The 23,973-nt window shown below is 40.2% G+C and overlaps 1 protein-coding gene across 3 annotated transcripts in view; it reads left to right on the top strand.

The window, feature by feature from the left end:
- ZFPM2 (zinc finger protein, FOG family member 2) overlaps positions 1 to 23,973 on the top strand; it is a 318,609-nt gene that overhangs the window by 149,566 nt on the left and 145,070 nt on the right. For all 3 annotated transcript variants that reach the window (XM_054818506.1, XM_054818503.1, XM_054818505.1), the window contains one exon: positions 10,359 to 10,477. In XM_054818506.1, coding sequence (XP_054674481.1) covers positions 10,359 to 10,477 — 119 coding nt within the window. The remainder of the gene's footprint in view (positions 1 to 10,358; positions 10,478 to 23,973) is intronic.

Genomic DNA, 23,973 nt, shown 5'->3' with positions numbered 1-23,973 from the left:
GCAGTGGAGCATGGCATTCAATCTCCCTTTGTCCCAGTCCCCCTCTCGCCTTCCTATTCTCAACAGTAACTAGATCTTTTGGATGGTCACACTAAATACGGATAAATGTGAGTCTTTGTTGAGATTTTTGTCTTTTTCTTGGTACCCTTCTTCTTTCAGAAATTTGTTGCGAACATTGAAAGGAAAGAGGGAAATCATGTTAAAGCATCTGTTTCTTTTGCAAGACATTTGGGCAGTTTGGCTCACATACTCTGAGCTAGAAATCAGCATCTAAGCAGTGGTTTCATAGCTCTGAGCATGCATATCTGATAGAAAGCAAATAACTTCATCTGCTGTTACACAAATGAGAGATGAAAATAGATCCTTCTATCTCTAAGCATAAGTACTGTAAACTGAGAAGACACCACAGATATAGTCACAGATGATCTCACTGCTCTTGCTTTTAGAGTTAAAAAGAATACTTTCCAAAACATTTGTGTTCATTTAATACATTTCATGACGTCAATATTAATACAGCAGCCTTCATATTAAGTTAACTTTAGTAGCTTTCTGCATTCACTAACAACACAAGTTACCTCGATATTTTTCACTTTTTCCAAGTAAAAAAGAAATCCAACAATATTGGGTAAACATACAAAAGTCTATTAATTGTTTCAATTAAATATCATTTATATTTGTGCAAATAATATTGTAAAAAAGAAATATTTAGCATTTTTCAGCTAAAAGGATTCCAAAAAGTCCTGGGGGAAGATTGGTGTAGGTGATGGTGAAATGTTTAATTTTCTCCCCACAGAATAACACCTATCTCAGAAAAGGCTTCTGTCTGAGTTACATATGCTGTATTTTCAATTGCGTCCATTTTCTATTGCTTTACATACAATGCCCCATATACCATTAACTGTATTTGAGCTATACGAAGCAACGAAAAAACAGACAGACTCAGGACTGAAATGTCTTCGCATATATCGGGGGAGAATCTGCACACAAAGGGACATTTATCAGGGGCGACTGTTCCTCTGCTGAGGAAAGGAGCATACCCAAGAGTCCAGAAACAGATGATGATCTTATCAAGAAAACCCTCTTCAGTAATATCATCAGCCTGCTCTTGCCAAGTCTGGCATTTCTGTATCGTGTGTGTTTGTGATGGAGAGAGAGGGAGCAAAGCTGTGCAAGCTACATGTAGCTGGGATAAAGTACCTACTCAACCCACTGGGTCTGCACAGTGTTATAATATAATTGGGAATCATTTTTGCCAGTACCAAGTGTCCATGTGAGAATGGAGTTTACGGTATTTCTCTCACAGAAAACTGCAGGGAGGGCTCTTCAGCTGCACTGGTTGTCTTTTGGGATTTTTTTCTGTATTTTTTCAAATATTTCTGCTTCAGATTTATCTCAACACATACAGGGAGTAACAAACCTCTTGAACTGTGCATCCAAATGTGAAGGAGGAAGTCTTGAGAAAGACAAAAATAATATTTTTTTCTTCATGTATGAGATTTAGACTCTGAAAACAGAGATGTAAATTGCTCTTTTAGTGAGTAGACTGAAAACTAAAGGTCGTTTCTTCTAATTTCATCACGGGATCAGGATTTTGCCCTCATGGCTGGGTTTATTTTGCCTCTGTCTGTAGACTAGATGCTGATATGAACAGAGTATTTTTCATATTATATGGAACATGGCTTTAAAGCAAGTGAACAAATATTTGGCGTTTCCTAGCGTATCTTGAGAAAATATCTTTTTCTTTCTACTTCTGTCTTTTTTTTTCCTTTGAGTAGGTTTCTGTGAGTTCAACAAAGAAGTCCAAATAAAGGAGAAGTCTGTACAGCTGTATAAAAAGTCTGTTCTACTAAAAAGCTAATCAAACTCTAGCAACAGTGTTCATTATGTACTCCTTCCTTTCTGACTTCCAAGAAAAAACAGTACTTTTTGAAATAGTTCCACTTAAGCCTTAAAAATTATTTTGATGGTATACTAGATGGACAATTATTATGTGTTTTTCCATGACCTGTATCTTTAGTAATTACTCGATTTATGTGCTATTTAACATTTATTTAATTAATTGCACTCCCTCCCAGCCCTCCCAGAATTTAGAAGTTGCATAGTCATTTCAAATGGATGCAGATGTGTTCACCACTGTAAGTCTATGCTTTTCTCACCTGGGCTGGGATCTTGTGTTCCTACCACGTTCTGCAGATTACAGCAGTGTGAGGCGTTATAGGAATGTAAAATTGTTTCCTTTCTATTCATTTTATATGAGCAAGTGAAGACTTTATAAATAGAGCACAACTTTGAGTTTTTGAAGTGTCAGTGCGCACACTTTTTTTGAAACCGTGGTCTCTGGAAACTCTGCCTGTGTTGCAAGACATAGTGCACCTTCACATCACTGAAGTTAGCTCTGCATCGCAGCTGGGAAACTGGAGCAGCCTTTGTACCTACACCTAAAGTCACATCAGCCAGTCAGTGTGGTGGTCATAGCTGGAGCCTAGTGTAAACTAAATAACCATTAATGAAGTTTTATAGCCTTCAGGATGATCTGGCTGCTTGGAGGCAGAGAATGGGTTTGACCAGATGTCAGGTGAAATCACATCACCGGGTGCAATGTAGACACGCTTTAAGTGTTCGCTGTAGCGAGGATTCAGCTTAGCAATGAGGTGTTAGAATAAGTATACTTTATTTTGCTGGTTTAGCTTATGAATTAAGCACTGTAATGACATATGTGTCTTGGCTAAAAAAGGATAGTAGTGTTTACATTCTGTTTCTATATGTGAATTCATGCACTTCCGTCCTTATGTTTCAGGCTTGGAAATGTATATGTCTGGCAAGGTTTCTGATGTCTCTTTTTCTTGAATATGTTCTGCTCCCATTTTTCCAGGCTGTGTCTTTGTATCCTGATCAGACCCAAGTTGGGTCTTCAACTGATTCCTTCCCTAGACTCCCTCTCCCTTACCTTGTTTTTAAAATTTATTTCCCCCCCACCTCCTTCTGTGGTCTTTTTTTCTGAAAATCTTTGCCTTGTCTTTCCCTATGCTCACTTTCAGAAGGTCGTTTCCTTCCCTTTATTGTCCATTGTAGGGCAGCACTGTTGCAGATAAGGATACCACCTACACTCTCTGCCATTTGCAGTACTAACAGCAGGTAGGAGAGATGAAGAAACTTTGCTTCTGACTTTCTGGGCTCTAAAGAAAGGTAGGGAGCAGCAGAATTTTTGTTACAGAAAATGGAGAAGTCTTTTAATTTGTCATCCTTACCAGAGTGCACAGCTGCCCCATGGGAGCACTGGCAAGGCAAGGGCAACGTTAGGCAGCTTGATTAGGAATGAAGCAGCATGTGGCAGCTTCCCCTGCGTTGCGTTTGCTATCTACACCTGCTGCTAAGTGTAGGCAAAGGAGAGTGGTAGCTTAGAGCAGTAAGTACCTGTGCGTTATCCTTGTGTCTACTTCCCTCATGGTCATTGTGCTAAAAGGTCTGGTTGACCTTACTCCTTGAGAGGGATGGGACCAGGGAAGATCGGGGTGAGGGGGAGGAGTTGCTGGGGAGTAGCAGCTACTTCTGAGAAAGGAAGAAGGCTGTTCTGTTCAGAAATCCTCCACCTCTCAACGGCAGCAGAATAGCCACCCTCCCTCCAGTGTGACTCCACAGAGCAGTTTTATCAGCTTTCAGCCCCAAGTCTGCTCCTCCTTCCATCCTTCTCATCCTAACAGTGGCCTGGCCCTACTTTCTCATCTTTGGGGCAGCAAAATGAATTTTTTCCTTTGCTTCTGGACAACCTAAGTAACCTCTGGTTTTGCCAAGGCCCATGTGAATTCAATTTTCATTGCAAAGCAGATTGTAAAATTTCTTTTGAAGACTGATTGTAATTTAGTCCATTACTGTTTGGAATCCAGTGTGAACTTTTCTCATATGGATGTGTGTCTTTCTAGTAAGATAACTTCAGATCTTGTATCCTACAGCAGACTTGAAGTGCTGCAAAACAGATTGTACCCTGACACTGCCCAGATCTTCTTACTCCAGAGTCAATGCGCTGCAGAACGGGTACAGTGTTACCCGTTGTGGAGAGATGCGGGCATTAGGTAACACAACGTATGCCGTCCCTGACAGGCAGAGATGGTAATGTGAGATGGTTGGTCGTTTTCATGACATAGCGGTGCGAATTGCCTGTTACCCAGCATTCTTCCACAACAGCAGTGGCAACCGTCCCGGCGGTGCTGGAAGGGGATGCGGTATTTGTTCATCCATTCACCATGAAGTGCCATGGCTTAGCATATTTTGGGTTACTGCTTCAGACTCTCAGTTACTTGTTTTAGCGTTTTGGGCTATTGAATGAGTCCTGTGGAAAGGTAACATTTCTGTTTTGCCACCTCCATTACGTTATCTTTACCAGTGCAATTACGAGCTAATTCAAAGCTCTTTGTGTTAGGCTAATAGCTTCTGATTCACTGCTGTCCTCCAGTACCTCTTTGTGCACTTTTCATACCACTTACCAGTCCCCTTACCACTTACCTGTGAAGAACATTTCTTTTTTTTTTTTTTTTTCTCAAGTAGAGACTCATCATAGGCAAATCATTAATGGAACATCAAAAAGATCCCATCTGTTACACTTGCATATGGCTAAGATCACAATTATCAAAAGTCCTTTTTTTTTTCCCCTCCTTTCTTATCCGCACAATAAATGTAGTTGTCAGCAGGATAAGTTCACGCATCGGATAAGGTCACAATTTCATTTAGTGACAACTTCCAACAGCGTGAACTTACAAGGTTCGATTTATTAAAGAGTCAGAAAGGATAAGATCACTGCATGGCCAGCCTGATTTATCAGGGTTTGACTGGAGTACTTGAATAGAGAATGTCGTATTTCAAGTTTATGTTCAAAACTGTAGTTTAGTGTGTGTTATGTCTCACAGACTTGAAAATTGAGGGAGGAGAATTTAGAGGAGGTATCTCAATAATGCAGTTTATGTCTGCCAAGCAAGTGTATGAGCATTTAAAATAGGAGCTACCTTGTTAAGAGTCACAGAAGTGGAAATGGAATAGTTCTGCGCTATCAGTGTGTGCAAACGTGCACGTTAGTTCGTTATAATGGCGGTAATCATCAGTCAAATATTAATTGCAGATTCTTCCTGTGCATATAGGACGGCAGGCAGATCTTGGGCTCTGGGCTGGGCAGCACTTACGAACTTCTGTGTGTGTTTTTAACTTGCTTGCTCTGACTTCAGAGCAGCCCTTGTTTGAAACTACAACATAGACAATTTCTCCACCATGCAAAAATATTTATTAGAGAGCCAGGTGGCTGTGCACTGAAAATACAGAAAGAAGGAACCATTTGCTAGTGAAAATTGGTAGAGCCTCATGATGTCAAATAACCAGTCTCTAATTATAGCAGAGGAAGAGCTTACTCATTCTCTTTTACTGACTCCACTTAGAAAGCTATTCCGATTAACAAAACCCAACAAAACACTACTGCCAAGGCTATCAGTGACTTCTATAGAAATGTTAAACATTTATAAATCTGGATACTCTTAGTTCTGAACAAAGTAGTTCACTTTTTCACCCCCAAAATGCTGTTCATCATTCATCTTCAGAAATACACTCCTTTGTTTCTTATTCCAGGATAGAATGAAAGCCAGTATTATTTTGTTCAGAAGTACCATTTATAGTTGAATTCTTCTGGTATTTGAACTGTGGTCAAATCTTGTTAAGGGCCAAAAGCTGTTGTTGGGTTCCTGTGTACGCTACCTGTTTTGTGGAGATTTTTTAAATTATTCTGATTTCTGATTTTGCTTTACAAGAACACAAAGCTAAACTGACCTCTCTACCTTCTGTCTTATGCAAGGCCTATGTGCCATCCCTAAAACAATATGTATATGTATGTGTATGTGCAAGAAAAGAATCCTAAATTGAGTCCTTTCATTCTGGTTTTGTGTCCACCAAGGTGGCCTAATATCTTAAAAGCCATGGGACGTTTTGTAGCTGTACTAGTGAGTCATGACTTGGGGCTTCTTTTACAGTGCAGCTATCATAAGTCTTTGAGTAATCACAGACTTTAAAAGTATGCTACATCAACGAGATAAGGGAAACAGCCCAGAGCACTAACAGCATTATCTTTTACCAAAATTGATTAGCCCATACTATGTGTGTCAAATATTTTGTATAAACTTACTCAGCAAGCTGGAAATAAATGTGTTCCTGAAGAACAAGCTGCAAAAAGTAGTTCCTTTGTAGCAAGGAAATGGGAAGTAAATATCACTAAATGGAATGTCCCTTAAGTAATTTCTTTTACCTAACTTGCAGAAACTAAAAGCAGGGCATCGCTTCCTCTCTACTTATGTTTCTTAGTGCTGTTTCTGTTACACTTCGTGCTGTCCTTTCAATCGGTGGCTGATGGGTCTGGGGTGAAAACAGCAAAATGCAGCTGCCTCTCAACTCTGCCATAGGAATGATGAAGTATATCACATAATTTATCCCAGGGGTGTGTATGAATTCTGTGTATTATAATTTGCTGTTACATGAAGGAACGTTATGTTCAGTGCTCAGTACCGAGGTGGTCTATTGCAGTTACTGATCACTAGAAACTCCTAACGGTGTTTGGCACAGAATTTTCTGCTTCCTTTGGGCTGGAGTGCAGATTAAAGGAAGCTGCAGTAGTTTTTCATCCTTTCTTTCCTTTTCTCCCCGCTCGTTGGGTCTCCATGGACAGGCACCTGTGAAGAGTCAGTACCAGCTGAGTTTTTATACTTTTTACTGCAAGTGGTGATACAGCAATAAAATCTCCGCTCCTCTCCCTTTTCCTGATGTAATCTGTGAAGATGCTGAGCAGTGGTGCAGGGGACAGTAGCTGCAGAGAGCACTTCTGACTTACATGTGAACTTCTTCTGAGGCTGAAGGGGAAAATCCTGTCTTGCTGACACATTTTTCAAACTCTTTTAATTAAGAGTCGCAGGGCAAGGTTCTCTTTTTTCCAGCAAACTCTCTTGAGGTCACAAGTTGCTCAGGGCCATGAGTATGGCACCACTTAAACCAGCATCCTCATAGGAAGCCAGCAGCGAGTGGGGGACAGCCCCGTTCTCATCAGCAGAAGACCGGACCCATCCGTTATTGCAGTTTTGATACCATTCACCAAATATGAAATTTCAGAGGAGCAAAATGTTGTAAATAAATGCAGGAAGGTTGCAGGCTCGTTACTCTGGGGTCAGGGGAATTCAGGAGAGGATTTTTAATAGTGATATTTGTAATCTTTCTTCTACAAACCCTTGTACCAGCCCCTGGCCTTCCTGCTTAGGGCAGACAAGGGAACATACACAGGGATTTTACAAAAGATGCAGGATCTGGTAGGAAAAAAAAGAAATCGTAGCAGATGTTTGTAGACCCTGATGTGCAGTGATTTTTTTTTTTTTTTAACTTACAGCACTCTCTCTGTTATTTTTTTCCCCTAAACAAACAAAGATTTTCAGTGGAAAAAATCTTTGCCGAGGGTCAAATTATAATGTGCTGCACCTTGTACAAGCGTAGCCAAAATGTCTGTGTTTGCCAAAACATACGAGCAGATTATCCTTCCCAACTCCAACATTCACCCGTAGCGTTAAAATGGCTGCTGGTCATGGTGACCAGAGAGAAGTGTATGTTTTTTTGAGAACTATGATCAAGGGAAACAGGAAGGTTATGCAGCAAAATGTTTTGTAACGCTGTCTGCGATCTCCTACTCTGTCATGGTGTTCTGAGTGGAGGGGAAATGACAGCAGCTACAGTACAATTCAGCGTGATGTTCCCCCATCTGTAGTACGTGGCAATGTATCCATACGTATCGAAATGTACTGCCCAAACTACAACTCGGGACTGTAACAAAAGAGAATAAAAGAGAGAAAGAATCCATATTAATGTATTTAATTATCAACTGGAGGGAAAAAATACAGTTTTGGAAAATAATTGCTTGGTTTTATGTTTGCCTCAAACCTGAACTACTTACCAGGTATAAGATTCACGCTATTAATTTTATTTAAAATATAAAGTGTAATGATGTGTACCTTAAAACTTAGGTAGGTTTTTGGATATCACTGGATGATCTGCCCTAAGTTTGTCGTTCTTAATCCATTAAAAGACAGGCCTGCTTGTAAATCCACAGGTACAGATAAGGAGTCACTGTTTGACTGTGTCTGAACCCTTTTCAAATGAAAAATGTCAGTGGCAGAAAGGGAGGCTGAATTATTTTTTAAAAGGGTTTTCAAAGATTCTCATGATTCCTCTGGTATCAGTTAAATGTGACATGTCCATAGACATGGCTGTTTTTTAGTGTGCAAAAGCAAGCAAATGCTACAGTTTTCATAGCGAGAAAATGCTGCAGTATGCCTAAGTGATCAACACGTTACCTTGCAATACCAGAAGGGTTTCTCTTTTCCATAATTAACATATAAAGAGATTTTTTAAAGTTAATACAATTTGTAACAATGTGACTGTGAGAGGAAAAAAAACCACTTTTTTTTTTCTGTTTGGGTGCATATATATTACACGTCTAAATTAGATATAATTAATCCATAAGCTTTCTTACTCACATACTGCCTTTTAAAATGTCATAGCACTGTCACGATGAGGACTCACCCGCATACATAGAAGCTTTTGTAAACTGATACAGCTCTATTTCCTAGATTTGTTCCAGTTTGCAGGAAGGATCTGATGCACAATTTTACGTAGGGTAGTTTTGTAATCTGCAACACTCAGAGGTGAAATCTAGATTTCTGTGCTTGAAAATGGAAGCTGGAGCCAAATCTTCTCTTTGGAAAACGGTCGAGATTAACCCCTGCAGACAAGGAAAAACTTTGCAGCCTGGCTGCAACATAAATCCAGGCATCCATGGGAATGGTTAGCTTGGGGAGGTCTGTGGAGACTGCCTGCAAGCCAGGAGGAGTTACTCACTTCCTCCAGCCCAAGGTTCACTTCAAAACAACTGCCAGTTCTAAATCTGGGACGAGTTTACATCTTGCACAGTTGGACTTCACCCTGTTTGTGGAAAAGCACCGTGCTGCTTTGGGGTAGAGTTGTTGAGAAGGGGCGTGCTGCTGCAAAAGGCAGGAATTACTGGTGCATCTGGTTGGTATGGAAAGGGACAAAGGGGCTTTAGCAGACAGGGAAAACGGGTCCCCAGAAATCATGGCTGCAGCGAAGCTGAGGTGAGCTCTGCCGCTCGTGAGAGCAACCACAGATATTCTGCCTACCTTCAGGATGGCCAAAGCTCGGAAATGCAACAGCGTGTAAAAATTCAGTTAAATGTTTAACAAGGAAAGCACAGATCAGCCCTCCTCCCCACATTCCATTTTATCGCCCTTAAAATTTGAAACCAGAATTTATTTGAATTGTTTTAGAAAAGAATATTAGAATTTTTGTATATAAGCACAACTGTTACTACAACTACACTTGTTCATAGAAAAATAGGCTTATTGAAGAGACTTCTTTCTAATAAGGGCTGTCCAGACTATTTTTAAATCCTGAAATGAAGTGACAAAAATGTTGGGGAGTAAGGTGGTGACTGAATTTTATTTTTCCTTACACAGCAATGATCAATTGTGTATTAGTCTTTCGCTTGTCACTGGAAAAACCCAGAAAAGTTAAAGTGAGCTAAAGTAACAATTTCACTTTTAAGTGTTAGTATTGAAGCCCTTACTTTCAAAAGTAAAATTTGCATTCGAAAAAATGAAGACTTAGTACAGACTAAAAAAAAAAAATCACTATACCCACTCCCATTGCTTTTACATATTTTGTGTTAAAAACCTTAAGCTAATAAATTAAGTTATTTTGGGTGTAATTCTGAAATATTGCTGCCTGTAAAACCTCACTCGCTTCAAAATCCTTCTATTTTTAATTGTAGTAAATGTTTTTAGTGGTTTCTTCCAAATTAGTGGAGTTGTGGTGGATTTATGTCGCTATAAAGTATGTCTCTAAAATTTTTAGTAGCTGAATGCTTCAGAATGTGGTCTTGTGACAGCAAAATGCATCAAGGAGGTTAATGCACCAGGTGTGGATGCTATTGCACTCTCTCCTTTCAGCTATGATCTCTTCCCTCCTCAGCATTTCTTTAAGAACTTTTATGAAACCACTATTCTGAATATAAATGCCTTCGAATTCTAATGTGTGTGAAAAGATGCAAGAAAGGACCAGGAATTTCTAAACCAGATTTGAATATATAAGGGAAAAAGGTTTGTTTTTCTTTTGCAGGATGACAAGATCAGTTGTTTTTCAGACAAGCATAATTAATTCTCATTATATGGGTCCTCAGAACATTGTGCGTATAAAGCCGACACAAAGGCAGAGGTGGTTGTTGTCAAGGCACAAGTGAAAGTACTCTCAACACTGCTTGTTTTCTTTGTTTGCAGGAGAGTTGGAGGTGGTCCAGAAAGACGGGGAGCGCAAGATTCAGAGCCGGCAGCAGCTTCCGGTTGGAACAACATGGGGGCCTTTTGCTGGGAAGATGGATCTGAATAATAACACCTTGGTATGTAGATGCTCCAAGACGCTTCGCTTCGTTATATTGTGTGTCGTTCTTTAGGGAATAGCCTGAATTACTACTCAGCCGGAGCATTTGAAAACAGGCATTGTTAGCTTTCACGGACAGCGGTATTTGGCTCTTTTCCAATTAGTTCATCTATGGCAGCCGTCCACGTAAAGTTATTTGGAGCACAGGTTAATAGCATTAAACTTGTTATTTTACAGAAGAAGGGAAATGTCACTTCCTTGTTTGCTCAACCAAGCTGTTGCGTTTCAGTCGCAATAGCTGATTTTTTAGTGGCTTTTTAAATTTTTCATAGCATTAATTGCTGAATACTTAATTTATATTAATGGATGGTATAGAAAATAAATAGCTACATTATTTTAGGATATAATTCATTAAATTTGCCTTAATTTTACTGAACATAGCAAGATCTTCCATTAGATGAAAATTATTCTGAAAGATATCAAAAAGCACCTGTCATATAATATATTCTTAATTGTTCTTGTTTTTTGTTCTGATTGCAGAAAGTATGTGGGCCATATTACTTATAAGTAAGGCTTTGCTGATCTCAGTTCAGTGTGCTGAAAATCATGTCATCCCTAGGTCTTCATTTCATTTTTGTTTGTATTGGTTTTAAGACTGAGCTTCAATATTATTTGTATATAGTTCAGATTAATTTGCTGAGAATATCTGGAAAGGTGAGCCAGTTATTGAAAAAAACAACAAATATCTCTTGAAGAAGGGTTTTAGACAACCTTGGAACATGCATTGCCCTGTGGGATACTTCTAAAGAACTATTATGTTCAGCTGGATCACTACTTGCTGTGCATGAGTGTATTAGCACAAAGACCTGTGGAACTGTTTCGCAGTTCTCCCCCAAGTGTATTACATACCTTTGGGGTAGATACAGCTGTGATGTAAACGGAGAAGCTGAGCTTCCCCATGTTGGGGGTATTGTCCTGCCCTTGGAGGACCTGAAGAAAGTGGGGAGTGCTGAGATGCTGAAGTACCTTCTGGGGGAGCATGAGAGAGGGGTTATGTGGACATGGGGAAAGGGGGAAACTAAAAGTCTTTAACTCCTCCCTGGAGAACCTACGCCTATATTGGAGTTCTCTTTCTAAGGGCTTGCTGGATAGTATACGTGTTACGTTCTGTAAAAATGCATATTAATATTGTAGTGAAGCATTACTCTGTTATGAGTACATAGTGGCCTTTTAAGATCTTGATATTTTGTAGGCTCTTTAGCATAATTTATTAATCAAAAGATGCTAACAAGATGTTACAGAAAGTGGCATGGAAGCTTTGTCTAAGTTTCCTAGAGTTTGGTATTCCCAACCCAGATCAGATTTCCCATTCAGGCACCTGAATAAAGGATGGATTTTTAAAAGTACTGGACACTCAAAATGTCTTATTGTTAGAAAGGGGAAACTGGACAATTTGAATACCTCTCTCCATTTTCTCTATCTACTTAATTTTTATTTCTTCATGTATTTTATTCTTGGTCTAACAGCATTCTCAAAATGTTTTTCATAAAATGTCATTTGCAACAACTACCTATAATTCAAATAAATTTTTAAGATTCCGCTATTACTACTTTCATCAGCTTTCATGCAACAGAAACCTTAGTCCTGGTGTAGCTTAAAATCAGTCCACATAATACCTTAGGAAAAATGCTAGCTTTGTGTTGTCCCAATTGCCCTGTCCACTTGTACCACTTCCTCAGGTATATGAGACTTGACGATAATGTTTGAGTATGGGAGGCGATGTTGAATGACCCTTTACAAAAAGTTATCATTATCAGAGAATCAGCAGAACTGACTTTTTAGTTTGGTGATCATAATGGTATGCAACAACTTTCTCAACCCAGTTCAGAGAGATGTGGGATGAAAATCTTCAGGACTTTTTTCTTACTAAACTGGAAGGATACTCATTTGTTTCTAGTCAAATTGAAAAACATAGTCTATTTTTGCTAACACTTGAAAGATTTTACTTTTGGTTTGCCTACTAATATAAATACATTTGGAAATCTGAAAAAGTTCCTGTAAACTGAATTGTAGTCCTCAGCAATATTGTTTTGTCCCCTGAGCGACTCCATCCTTTGAGATAGTCAAAACTGAACCGCACATGATCTTGAGCAATCGGAGTTAACTTCGAAGTTGGATCTGACTCTGAAGTTTGCCCTGCTTCGAGCAGAAGTTTGTACTGGATGGCCTCCAGAGGTCCCTTCCAACCTGAATTACTCTGTGATTCTAAGTATTGTTTCTTCTTTCCGAATATCAGATGTTTCCTGTAATCCTACCTTTGTTACTTTAAAATGCTGTGTGAAGAAATGTAAACCCTTTGATAGAACTTTAATTTACTGTTTAAGCAACACAAACCCAGCTGTGCCAGCTTCTACATATTTTTATCTTCTTTTTTTTTTTCTTGAAACGATTCTGGTTTATTTATGATTTTTCTGTTTGCTTGACACATTTGATTACTTTTCTCACTAGCGTACATGCTCTTTGTTGTTCCTAAAGGGAGTTGTGTTTGTTTACTTAAGTTATTTATATCTATTTTGGAAAGCTCATTTGGGTAAAGCCTCACCTCCCTAGAATTCAATCAAACTTTTACATCAGCAGCTGACAGCAGGTTTAGTTCATTTCTGAATGAGAACTTCAAACATTGCACTGTTACAAACATTAAATAATTTTTGGAAAAGAGCTTTAACATGAATTTTTGGTATAGATACAAAAGGAAAGAAAAATTCAGGGAATCTCAGCTGAGTAAATATCACAATTTTTGCAGCTCATCTCTTTATTGGAAAATATGTTTGTGGCTGACTACAAGTATCTTACCTGACTTTACTGTTTAGTGTTAGTAATGTGACACTGCCTCACAGGATTCATTACCTAGCTATAACAGTTACAGCTTACTTACTAACCTTGTACTGTGCACTGTATACAGCCTGTACGTGTAATATCCTGTTGAAGTGCTTCTTATTTCAAGCAGTGCTGTGTTGCTGAATACAGTCTCACTGCTGATGGCTCAGGAGACGGAGCAAGCTAATTAATTCAGCACGGTAATTAATTGAGTCACCGTGCCAGATGTCAAATACTTTTTAGATCTTTCAAGTTTCTGTCTTGAAGTATATTAACAATATACGCCTCAGAGTAGTGGAAGGTTGGGTACCTTGAACAAAAACCATTTAAGTGCTGTTGGCAATTGCAACAGGAATAGCGGCTGTTGACTTCATCAGCAGTGCCGCAGCACTGTTGGGGGATAGGGTAGAGCAAGGTCTGCATCAGGACTGCAGAATACTCAAACTTTAATGGTAGACTTGAAACAGCTCAATGACTAATAAAGTTCTTAATTTTTCTCATCTAGGAGTTAGCCAATACTCATGAATTATAGTGATCAAAACCCTTTATGAAATAATTGCATTGCATTACTGTTACTGTTGATGAAACAATCTGTATGCAGCCACCAGAAATCTTAAGAATGTTGTTTTAACCACAAAGAGTGAGTCTTGGATCTTAAAACTTGTCTAGGTATTTAATTGCCATTTTAATCTGAACTTAAGAACTCCTTATATCATTATTAAATATTTATAGATATCTGTTTAGATACTTTTATTATATTGAGAGTGATAGATCTCCTATTTAGATACTTTCAATGATCTGTTCCTGTAATTTTGCCAAACTGGCAAAATTCTCCTGCTGTCAGCTGCAGTTTTTATATCTGTCTGCACAATTGGGCATAGAGGTTATTGCCTTCCATTTCCTCCCACTTCTTCCACTTTCCATCAACTGTTCCATAATAGTTGAGAGTCCCAAGAAAATGAAATGCACAGGAGTATCTTCTGAAGCCTAGAAAGTGTACTTCTAAAATAAGAGCTTGTTCTCTTGTTTTACAGTAAAAAGAGATCACCTACATGTTTCCAGATTCTTTTTTGGGATTTAATGTAATCTTGCCATTTTGATGAACAGACACATGAAGAGTTCTGTACAATACTGCTTTCTATCTACAGCTGGTGAGAACTCAGCTCTGCAAGGAAGGTGACGTGATTTAATCACTCATTTTAGGCTTCAACTTTGCACCTTGCTGCATCACAGACAATTCAGTAGTTCGTGGGTACCTACAAGTAGACAGGAATACATTTCCAAGCCTGAAATTCCTAGCTTGTGATTTCTGTCTTTAACAGGAAAGTGGATTTGCACAAATGTCAACTCTAATGTGAACAGGCAGGTGAGAAGAGCATTAGACCCCTTTAGGCTGATCATACAAAGCGCTGAAAGAGTACCTGCTGCGCGTAAGCAGCTCTAAATTCAAGGCACTAGCAGCCTGTTTAAGAAAAAGCCATTTGCTTGCTTTTTCCCAGCTGAAAATATTTTCCCTGTTTGAGGGGACACCTTGATGGGAATGAGGCCCTTGGAAGGAAAAGCAGCACAGAACTGTGTAGCCCACGACGAACGTCGAGCAGCAGCTCGCGCCATCACTCCAGCAGTCAAGTGGAGGCGTTCTGAAAGGCCTTTTCCCTTGGCTGCCGCCATCTAGTTTTTGGTGTTAATCTGTGCCCATGGCAGGGTTTTGCGAAGCAAAACAATGAACAGCTGGATCCTGCCCCCCCGTTCTCGTCGTCTTGTCGCAGGGAGGAGCACGCGGGGCAGGCCTGTGTCGGCCTGATAAGGAAAAGAGGATTCAACGTGGCTGTGCAGGGAATCCGCGGGAGGAAAGCGCGCAGGGTTGGGCCAGGCGAGCAGTGGGATACGGCAGGGACCCTTTAATGGGATCTGGGAGGTTCAGCGCCAAAGCGACACTTCTTCTGGAAGATATCCTCCTGAAACCGTTTGACTGGATAGCGTGTGAGGGGCTGAGGAGCCAAGGTTCAAAATGCAGTTAAGTTAGTCACTCGCTAATCTGTGGCTGGTCACTTTGGGTCAAAAAACTCATATCTGTAGTAGCCAGCAACTTTTAATCTTCAGAGTTGCTGCACGAGGCTTTGCTGGACGTTTGGGTTGGAGGTGCTGTACGGCCACCAAGACAGCCAGTAGTCTTAGTCAGGCTGTAGTCAGGCTGTAGTCTCTGGTTCTCTTGTTCAAACACGGAAAAGGATAAGGCAGTTTTTATCTTTAGATATTTACTTGCAAATGGGGATTTTGGCTCTTATTAACAGAGAGCCATTTTTATATTTAATTACCAAAAATAGTGTATTGAGTAATGAACCTTGATTCTAATCTTTATTATACTGGGTTTATAACTTTAAGTACCTCAAGTGACTACAAAAGCATTTCTTTCTCATTTTTACTGCTGTTACTGTCAGGCATTTCATGTTTAAAACTAGTTTAAAAACACTCCCTTCTGTCCCAAACACGAGCAGCCGTTAATATAACAGCGCTTCTGGACAGCAAATTGTGTCACACTTATGGTGATGTGCTGGTGCGCTGCGCAAGTGTCAGGGTTGGCCACTTCATACAAACTGAAACATTAAAAAAAAGACCCAGAGATGTGCTGAGATGATGTGGCCATCCATATGGCCATCCACAATGGTCTTTGAGAACACATCACCTCACATCACCTCACCTTTTATAAAGTGCTCTCCCATTTATATAGATGAGGGAAGTGCAATGGCAGAACTTTTTTTGAAACTTTTGTGCATAGTTGTAGTTTACATGCTTCTTTTCTTTCAAAAAAAATTTGTTATTTCTGCTTTTTTTACATTTACACAACAGAGTTAATTTAATACATGTTACTGATTTGATAGCAAGATGTGTTAATGATCTGAATAAACACCCTGTTTTGAAGAAAACCGAAAGCAGTTTTCTTCAGCTTGTGGAAGTAGTTTCCAGGACACAAATAGGTGATGAAGCAACATGATCCATGAAAAGAAAGTGCACATTGACTGTGCAACTCTGTCTAAATGCTGTTAGTACACTGGTATTAGTACTGGATACTGTTACCATAGCCTTAATTTTAAGATATTAAATGTTTAAGGGACATGCAAATACAGTTTGCTTTTTTCAAAAAACAAAATACAAATGTTCACAGGAAGATAAGATTGAAATTACATTGTTCCTTTTTTTTTAGTTCTGAATCAATGGTTAACAGAATGTAGTGTAATGTCAGTAGGGGATTTTCACATAAAATCGCTCTTTGCCTTGAATACAGCCCATTTTTAAGACTACACACACCCATGGATCATTTCGTTACCTGTTTATCAATCCAGCAGAACTTTAACATTTATTTAAAACTACCACTAGTCACTCTGAACGTTTTTTTTAAAACAATTCAGTTACTTGGTGCTTGCTATAAGTATCTCCATTAAACAGACTTTATCCTAATACTATTGTAATTAAGTAGGAGACATTACCAATCATTCTCATTAAACTAACTCAGTTCCCTGGGAGAAAACTCAATAAACTATCTGTCCTATTGCAGCAAGCTCAATTTCAGTAGAGGGGTCCTTCTCAAAGTGGGGATGTACCCTGGGGCACATTGCCAGGGAGCTGCTGAGAGCAGAGCGAGGGGACAGGCTGGGGAAGAGATGAGGCAAGGTCAGGAGCCTGGGACAGAAAAAGGGCAAGAAAATTTGGTTCGTGGCCTCCCAGGCAGCAGAAGCAGGAGGGAGACATCATCTGCAAGTGCCAGGCTCTTCCCTTTTAGGATGTGGGGAAAAGCAGAGAGAAAACAATGAGTACTGGAGCACATATTACACCGTTAAGCTGTTTAGAGAGAACCACCGCAATAAACTGTGCAGTTGCAACAATTCTTGTGCTGCTAGACTATGGTCATCTACTCTAATCTCTGTACTCTGTGATTATTTTGCTAATGTAGATTTTGCTAAATTTTTAACAAAATGGGATGTAGTTTTACTTAAAAACTTTGGCTGAGAGAAATAATTGATTTAGCTCTGTTTACTGTCATTCATGTAGCTCAGTACACTGAAATACCTAACAGGCACAGGTTCTACACCCGTGTTTAAGATGAGGAATTTAACATTAATGTTGTCCTCTGAGGAAAATTTTAAAATTCATGCTTTTTATAATGATATTTCTTCTTATTTATGAAACATATGTATTATTATAGACTAAGCAGATATAAAATGTCAGATTTAAATATTCAGCAGTTTTTGAAATAACTTTCTTCTCACTAAATGTTGAACAACACTATTTTTTTTACTCTGAAATAAAATTCAGTTTCTAAAATTTTGACACCTTTTTTCAGTAGTTTCACATTTATAGAACAAGCATGGGGAAATTCTAGCTCCATCCATTTTAGTGGAACATGAAGCTATGAAGGTGCTTGTGTCTACAAAGATGTTTAGAGGCTACAAAGATAATTAGGGGACTGGAGTATCTCTCGTATGAGGAAAGACTGAGAGAGCTGGATCTGTTTAGCGTGGAGAAGAGAAGACTGAGAGGGGATCTGATCAACACTTATAAATATCTAAAGGGCGGGTGACAAGAGGATGGGGCCAGACTCTTTCCAGTGGTGCCCGGTGACAGGACAAGGGGCAATGGGCACAAACTGGAACACAGGAAGTTCCATCGGAATATGAGGAAAAACTTCTTCACTTTGAGGGTGACTGAGCACTGGCACAGGCTGCCCAGAGAGGTTGTGGAGTCTCCTTCTCTGGAGATATTCAAAACCTGCCTGGATGCAATCCAGTGCAACCTGCTCTGGGTCATCCTGCTTTAGCAGAGGGGTTGGACTAGATGATCTCCATGGGTCCCTTCCAATCCCTACCGATCTGTGATTCTGTTCGCATTCTTAAGCCAAGAATTTGGTAGTTGCAATGGGCACCAAACTGAAAGGCCTAGAGGCTTGTGTTCTCTCTTTGACCACTAGAAAATAAAATGTCCTGGATGCTCCTGGGTTTCTTTGGGGTAATTACATAAAAAGCTATGCCTGCCCAAGGGTAGTAAGCCTTAGGGTAACTATGATTGGCACCATGATGCTGTTGCCTGTGGAACTGTGGTAACACTTGTGTTGCAGTCAATACATTGTCCAGATGTACTGTCTGGACATACAAATGACATATGATTATGAAAACATCAATGGATGCTTTCTGTAAGACTTGTGGAGGCAATAGTGGGCAGTTGTTTGGAATAAAGTGTGCTGTAGAGAAAATTTTGGTGTGAAAAGAAAATTTACCATTTGGTGGTGTCAAAATTTATTTGTTCTAATTAAAGTGCAGACTAAGATACCATATCATAGTAACAATAACAAGATTTGAAATTATTTTCTATCTTCATTTAAATAAAAAAAAGACTTTAAGTGAAGGAATGGACCTGTGGTTTCAGTGAAGACAGTGACTGCTTGCTGCTTGCTGCTCACTTCTGTACACTGTGATGGAATGATCTAAATTCCAAATAGCAGTTCCCTTTCTGTCTGAATATGCTTGAGAGAAGTAGCCTGTAAATTTTCAAGAATGATGGAAATAAAAGGTATTTCTATTTTTTTCATTACCACCCAAATTAAGTGCATTCTGTGAAAGTGTGTTTTTGAATGTTTTGAACAGAAAAAAACCCTCAATATTTATAGTAAGTATAGTTAGTACAGTATGTGTGAATGCATAAATATATTAAAAAATTGTAAGTATAGTAAGTATATATATTTACACATATATATACGAAATGTGTTTGTGGGTATATAAAAATAGCTTTTTCTAGTCAGAAGAAAGTACTGACTGTTATTAGGTCCTAAAAATCAGCATTTTATTTGAAATACTAACATTTTGCTGAACTTTATTCTCCGTTTAGCTAGAGCTCCTTTTCTAATGATATTGTAGTATCCCATAGCCAGTAGCAAAATTTGTCCTTTTCCAGATGCAGCAGCTCTACTTTGCACCACTAAAATCTGGGCAACACAGAGCTTAGCCTGAGATCTTAAGTGCTGAGAGAAGTTTGTAAATGTCCTGGGCCTCATTTATCAAGCCCAGAGAACAAGTTCATCAATCTAATCCTGCGGTGGCTCCTCGGGCTCCAGAGGAGCTGAAAAGACGATCAGCTCCAGCCATTCGGGCTCTGCTGCAAAGAGCGCAGGAGTCACCATCACTTGCCGTCCTTGCCAGTCCCGGACCACCAGCAGTGGGGGAAAGGCTGCAGCTAGGGATGCACAGCTAGTACTCCACCTGATGATGTGTCTTATTTATAGGGGTTTGTGCATGTTCTGATACGCCGTACATGATAAACGATATACATAGCCTCATCAGATTTGATATTGTATCATATTCATGTCCCATCTTAAATAACTTAGTATTAATTAATAAACTTTTGCCCCCTTTCTTTTCACTAATTTTATCATGTGTTCCACAGACTAGAGAGAAAGGGAAATATTTCATTGAATTTACAAAATGTTTTACGAATTGTGAAACATTAAATATAGTTACCATAATAGATTTTGTTTGTTTGAGCTCTTTCAACATATTGAGAGAATAACTGAGTTTTACATAGACAAAATACTGTCCTTTCTGTGCTCTAAGGGAAAGAAAGCAATCTGAATGCTGCTGATGCATTTAGAATAAACTACATAGCATTTGAGATATAATCGTAGTTTATGTAGATTATTCTCACTCTGAGAAAATGTCTTATAATTTAAAATTCTCCCTGTCACAGATTAGTATTTTATATCTTGGTTTTGACATTTGATTTGGTATCTGAAAAGCATAGAAGTGGGGTTTTTTAATAAAAGCTTCATATATGTTAGTAATTATTATTATTTATGTATTTATTTATGAACATCTCACATTTTCCAAAGTACCTTTTTTTTTAAGCTTCCTTTTTCACATGACAGTCTCAAATCTGGGGGGTGAATGACCATATTTTTGAAAAGATGAAACTGGAACTCCTGCCATGTGTGAGGATATTAAAGACAAGTTTAGGGGAGCTGAGGGAGGTGTGCCTCGGTGCTGGGGAGGTGAGGAAGGATTCTTCCCTCTCTCCTCCTCCTGCAAGCTGTTGTCCTCACTTTTGGAAGAAAACTGGGACAAATTAGCATAAAGGGAAGAGAGCAATAAAGCAGAAAACAATAGTAGGTCCAAAATATCTTAGTTTCTTCTTTTATGCTTGTGTTGAAGCAGGCCGGGTTCTGCTATTGCTGATTTTTATTTCTGCTGTGGACCTCATAGTATGTCTTAGTCTTATCTCTTTGCATTTATGGTGTTTCTTCCTCGTGGATGCGGTTACACTTACTCCATTAAATATTGGATCTTGTTATTCATATTTGTTAAATTCATAGAACCATAGAATTATAGAATGGTTTGGGTTGGAAGGGACCTCAAAGATCATCTAGTTCCACCCCCACTGCCATGGGCAGGGACACCCTCCACTAGACCAGGCTGCCCAAAGCCCCATCCGACCTGACCTTGAACACTTCCAGGAAGGGGGCAATTCCAGATCATATTCTTCTCTTTTGGGATCCACTTGTTTCACCTTGCTCCTGTTTCTCTTCTCACTCTGGTCAAACCACTTCCCATCCTCCAGGCCAAAATACCATCTCAATCCTGTATACTTTTGATGTGTGGATGGTTTCGTTTGCTCCCTGGATCCACCTGGATTGTGGTCCGTGGAAGGATATGATGAGTTGCATTATGTGAACCTGCCAGACTCATAGGTGTAGGTATCAGCAAGGGAGATTTAGGTAAGATATGAGAAAGCTTCCTAATGGTAATGAGCTGGCAGAGGAGCTTGCAAAACCACTTTCCATCATTTATCAACAGTCCTGGTTAACAGGGGAGGTCCCAGACGACTGGAGGCTTACCTGTGTGACACCGATCTACAAGAAGGGCCAGAAGGAGGATCTGGGAAACTACAGGCCTGTCAGCCTGACCTCAGTACAGGGGAAGATTGTGGAGCGGTTGAGTGCGCTCATCAGGCAGGTGCAGGACAACCACGGGATGGGTTCATGAAAGGCAGGTCCTGCTTGACCAACGTGATCGCCTTCTATGACCAGGTGACCCACCTAGTGGATGAGGGAAACGCTGTGGATGTTATCTACCTGGACTTTAGTAAAGTCTCCCATGGCATTTGCCTAGAGAAGCTGGTGGCTCATGGTGTAGACAGGTGCACTCTTCACTGGGAAAAATCTGGCTGGAAGGCCAAGCCCAGAGAGTTCTGGTGAACAGAGTTAAATCCAGTTGGCAGCTAGTCACAAGTGGTGTTCCCCAGGGCTCAGTACTGGGACCAGTTCTCTTTAATGTCTTTATCAATGATCTGGATGAGGGTATCAAGTGTGCCCTCAGTAAGTTTGCAGATGACACCAAGTTGGGCAGGAGTGCCGATCTCCTGGAGGGTAGGAAGGCTGTGCAGAGGGATCTGGACAGGCTGGATCTGATGGGCCAAGGCCAACAGTATGAGATTCAACAAAGCTCCGTGCTGGGTGCTACACTTCAGTCACAACAACCTCATGCAACGCTACAGGCTTGGGGAAGAGTGGCTGGAAAGCTACCCAGCAGAAAAGGAGCTGGAGGTGGTGGTTGACAGCTAAGTATGAGCCAGCAATGTGCCCAGGTGGCCAAGGCGGCCAACAGCATCCAGGCTTCTATCAGGAATAGTGTGGCCAGCAGGACTAGGGAAGTGATTGTCCCCCTGGACTTGGCACTGGTGAGGCCCCACCTCGAGTGCTGTGTTCACTTTTGGGCCCCTCACTCCGAGAAAGACATTGAGGTGCTGGAGTGTGTCCAGAGAAGGGCAATGGAGCTGGTGAAGGATCTAGAGCACAAGTCTTATGAGGAGTGGGTGAGGGAATGGGGATTGTTTAGCCTGGAGAAAAGGAGGCTGAGGGGAGACCTTATGGCTCTCTACAGCTACCTGAAAGGAGGTTGTAGCCAGGTGGGGATTGGTCTCTTCTCCCAAGTAACTAGTGATAGGACAAGAGGAAATGGTCTCAAGTTTCATCAGGGGAGGTTTAGATTGGATATTAGGAAAAATTTCTTCACTGAAAGAGTGGTCAGGCATTAGAACAGGCTGCCCAGAGAGGTGGTGGAGTCACCATCCCTGGAGGTGTTCAAAAAACGTGTAGACGTAGCACTTCGGGACATAGTTTAGAAGACATGGTGATGTTGGGTTGACGGTTGGACTTGAAGATCTTAGAGGTCTTTTCCAACCTTTATGATTCTATGATTCTATGAGATTGAAAGTCTGGAAGAGATTCAGGAGGTTGTAGTAAATCTGTGGCTGGTGTGTTTAAGAATGGGCTGGACCAAGACGACAGGAGTGGTGTAGGCGCAGCTGAGCCATGGCGTGGGGGAAGGAAATGGAGCAGATGACCCTGTGGCTTTTGGCACCCTGATGCTGAGAAATGTCTGCAGCCAACTTTACTTGTTCGGCTGCCCAGAGATGCCTGCAGGTAGCTAAAATCTTTCAAGACTGGCTTTAAAAGGCCAGAATGAGACACTGGTTTTTTTGTAGAAAATGGCAGATGGGACATTACAGTAAGCTAGACAGTTGGTCACACCAGTGTAGGGTACTGTTTTCAAAATCTAATTGAAATATAACAAGGGCTTGCTGGGAGATAAGGAAGTAAGCAGCTATATTTCTTTGGCATGTCCTTTCCCAATTGCCTGCAGGTTTTTTTCTTCTGAATATTCTCCCTTCCCTCTTCAGTTTCTTGCTAACAAAAGTTAGAATTAATACTCTGTGTATAACCAAATATTGCTTTTTCAATGCATTTTTTCAGCTGTACTTAGGACTTTATTTCTACAGTATTCTGTACCTCTTTTTTAAGAAATGCTGTCTGATTTATAAGGATCATTGTCCCAGGTTTCTGTGTCACAGATTTGCAAAGTGAGAGCAATGGTATTGCATTTTCAGGATGCCAAATGTGTGCACTTTGATCTGGCGGTACAGCCTGCCTCAGGGAGTAAGCTGAATCTTGATTTCTTTAGTCAGTCATCCACTATCAGGTACCAGAGCCCCGATTAGGCAGGCTGAAAAACAGAGAACACACCATGGGTTAGATGTGGAAACATTTGTGAGGAGGCTCTTGGCATCACCGGCGTCCTCGGTGCTCATTTTGTGGTACCGTTTCTGTGCTGGTAAATCTCTTCAATGCATGCAGTGACAGTAACCGGTACCTGCGTGTCATAGATGACTGCACGTGCACTGATTACTTTTGAAAACGCTTCCCCCTCCACCACCACCTTCAGCAGTGGAAAATAAGAAGAATATCCATGTTTTGAAACTTGACCTCTCACAAATGTGAGACCACATGGTGTGGTTGTGCCTCCTTAACATTCCTTGCATTCCATCTTCCAGGCCAATTGTTAGCACTTGTTGCAGCGTTAAAGTGGCTTTGTAGTAGCACCTACAAGGCTTGCTCAGGCTAGTGGCATACATGGGACTAAATGGCCTTTATGACCTTTAATAAGCATTTCCTTGTCAGTCATACCAAAGATACTTGACTATCTAACTCTTTGTTCACTATAACTGCCATAACTGTGAGGTGTCCTGAACTCTTCAGAAATATGATCATGATGTTCTCATCATTTTCTGTGTTTCTCTGGCTGGGGCATTGGGCAG

Source organism: Grus americana, chromosome 2 (genome assembly GCF_028858705.1).
Source record: "Grus americana isolate bGruAme1 chromosome 2, bGruAme1.mat, whole genome shotgun sequence".
Lineage (NCBI taxonomy): Eukaryota > Metazoa > Chordata > Aves > Gruiformes > Gruidae > Grus > Grus americana.
The sequence above is the reverse complement of the archived record's forward strand: the minus strand, read 5'-3'. Positions and strand labels throughout refer to the sequence as shown.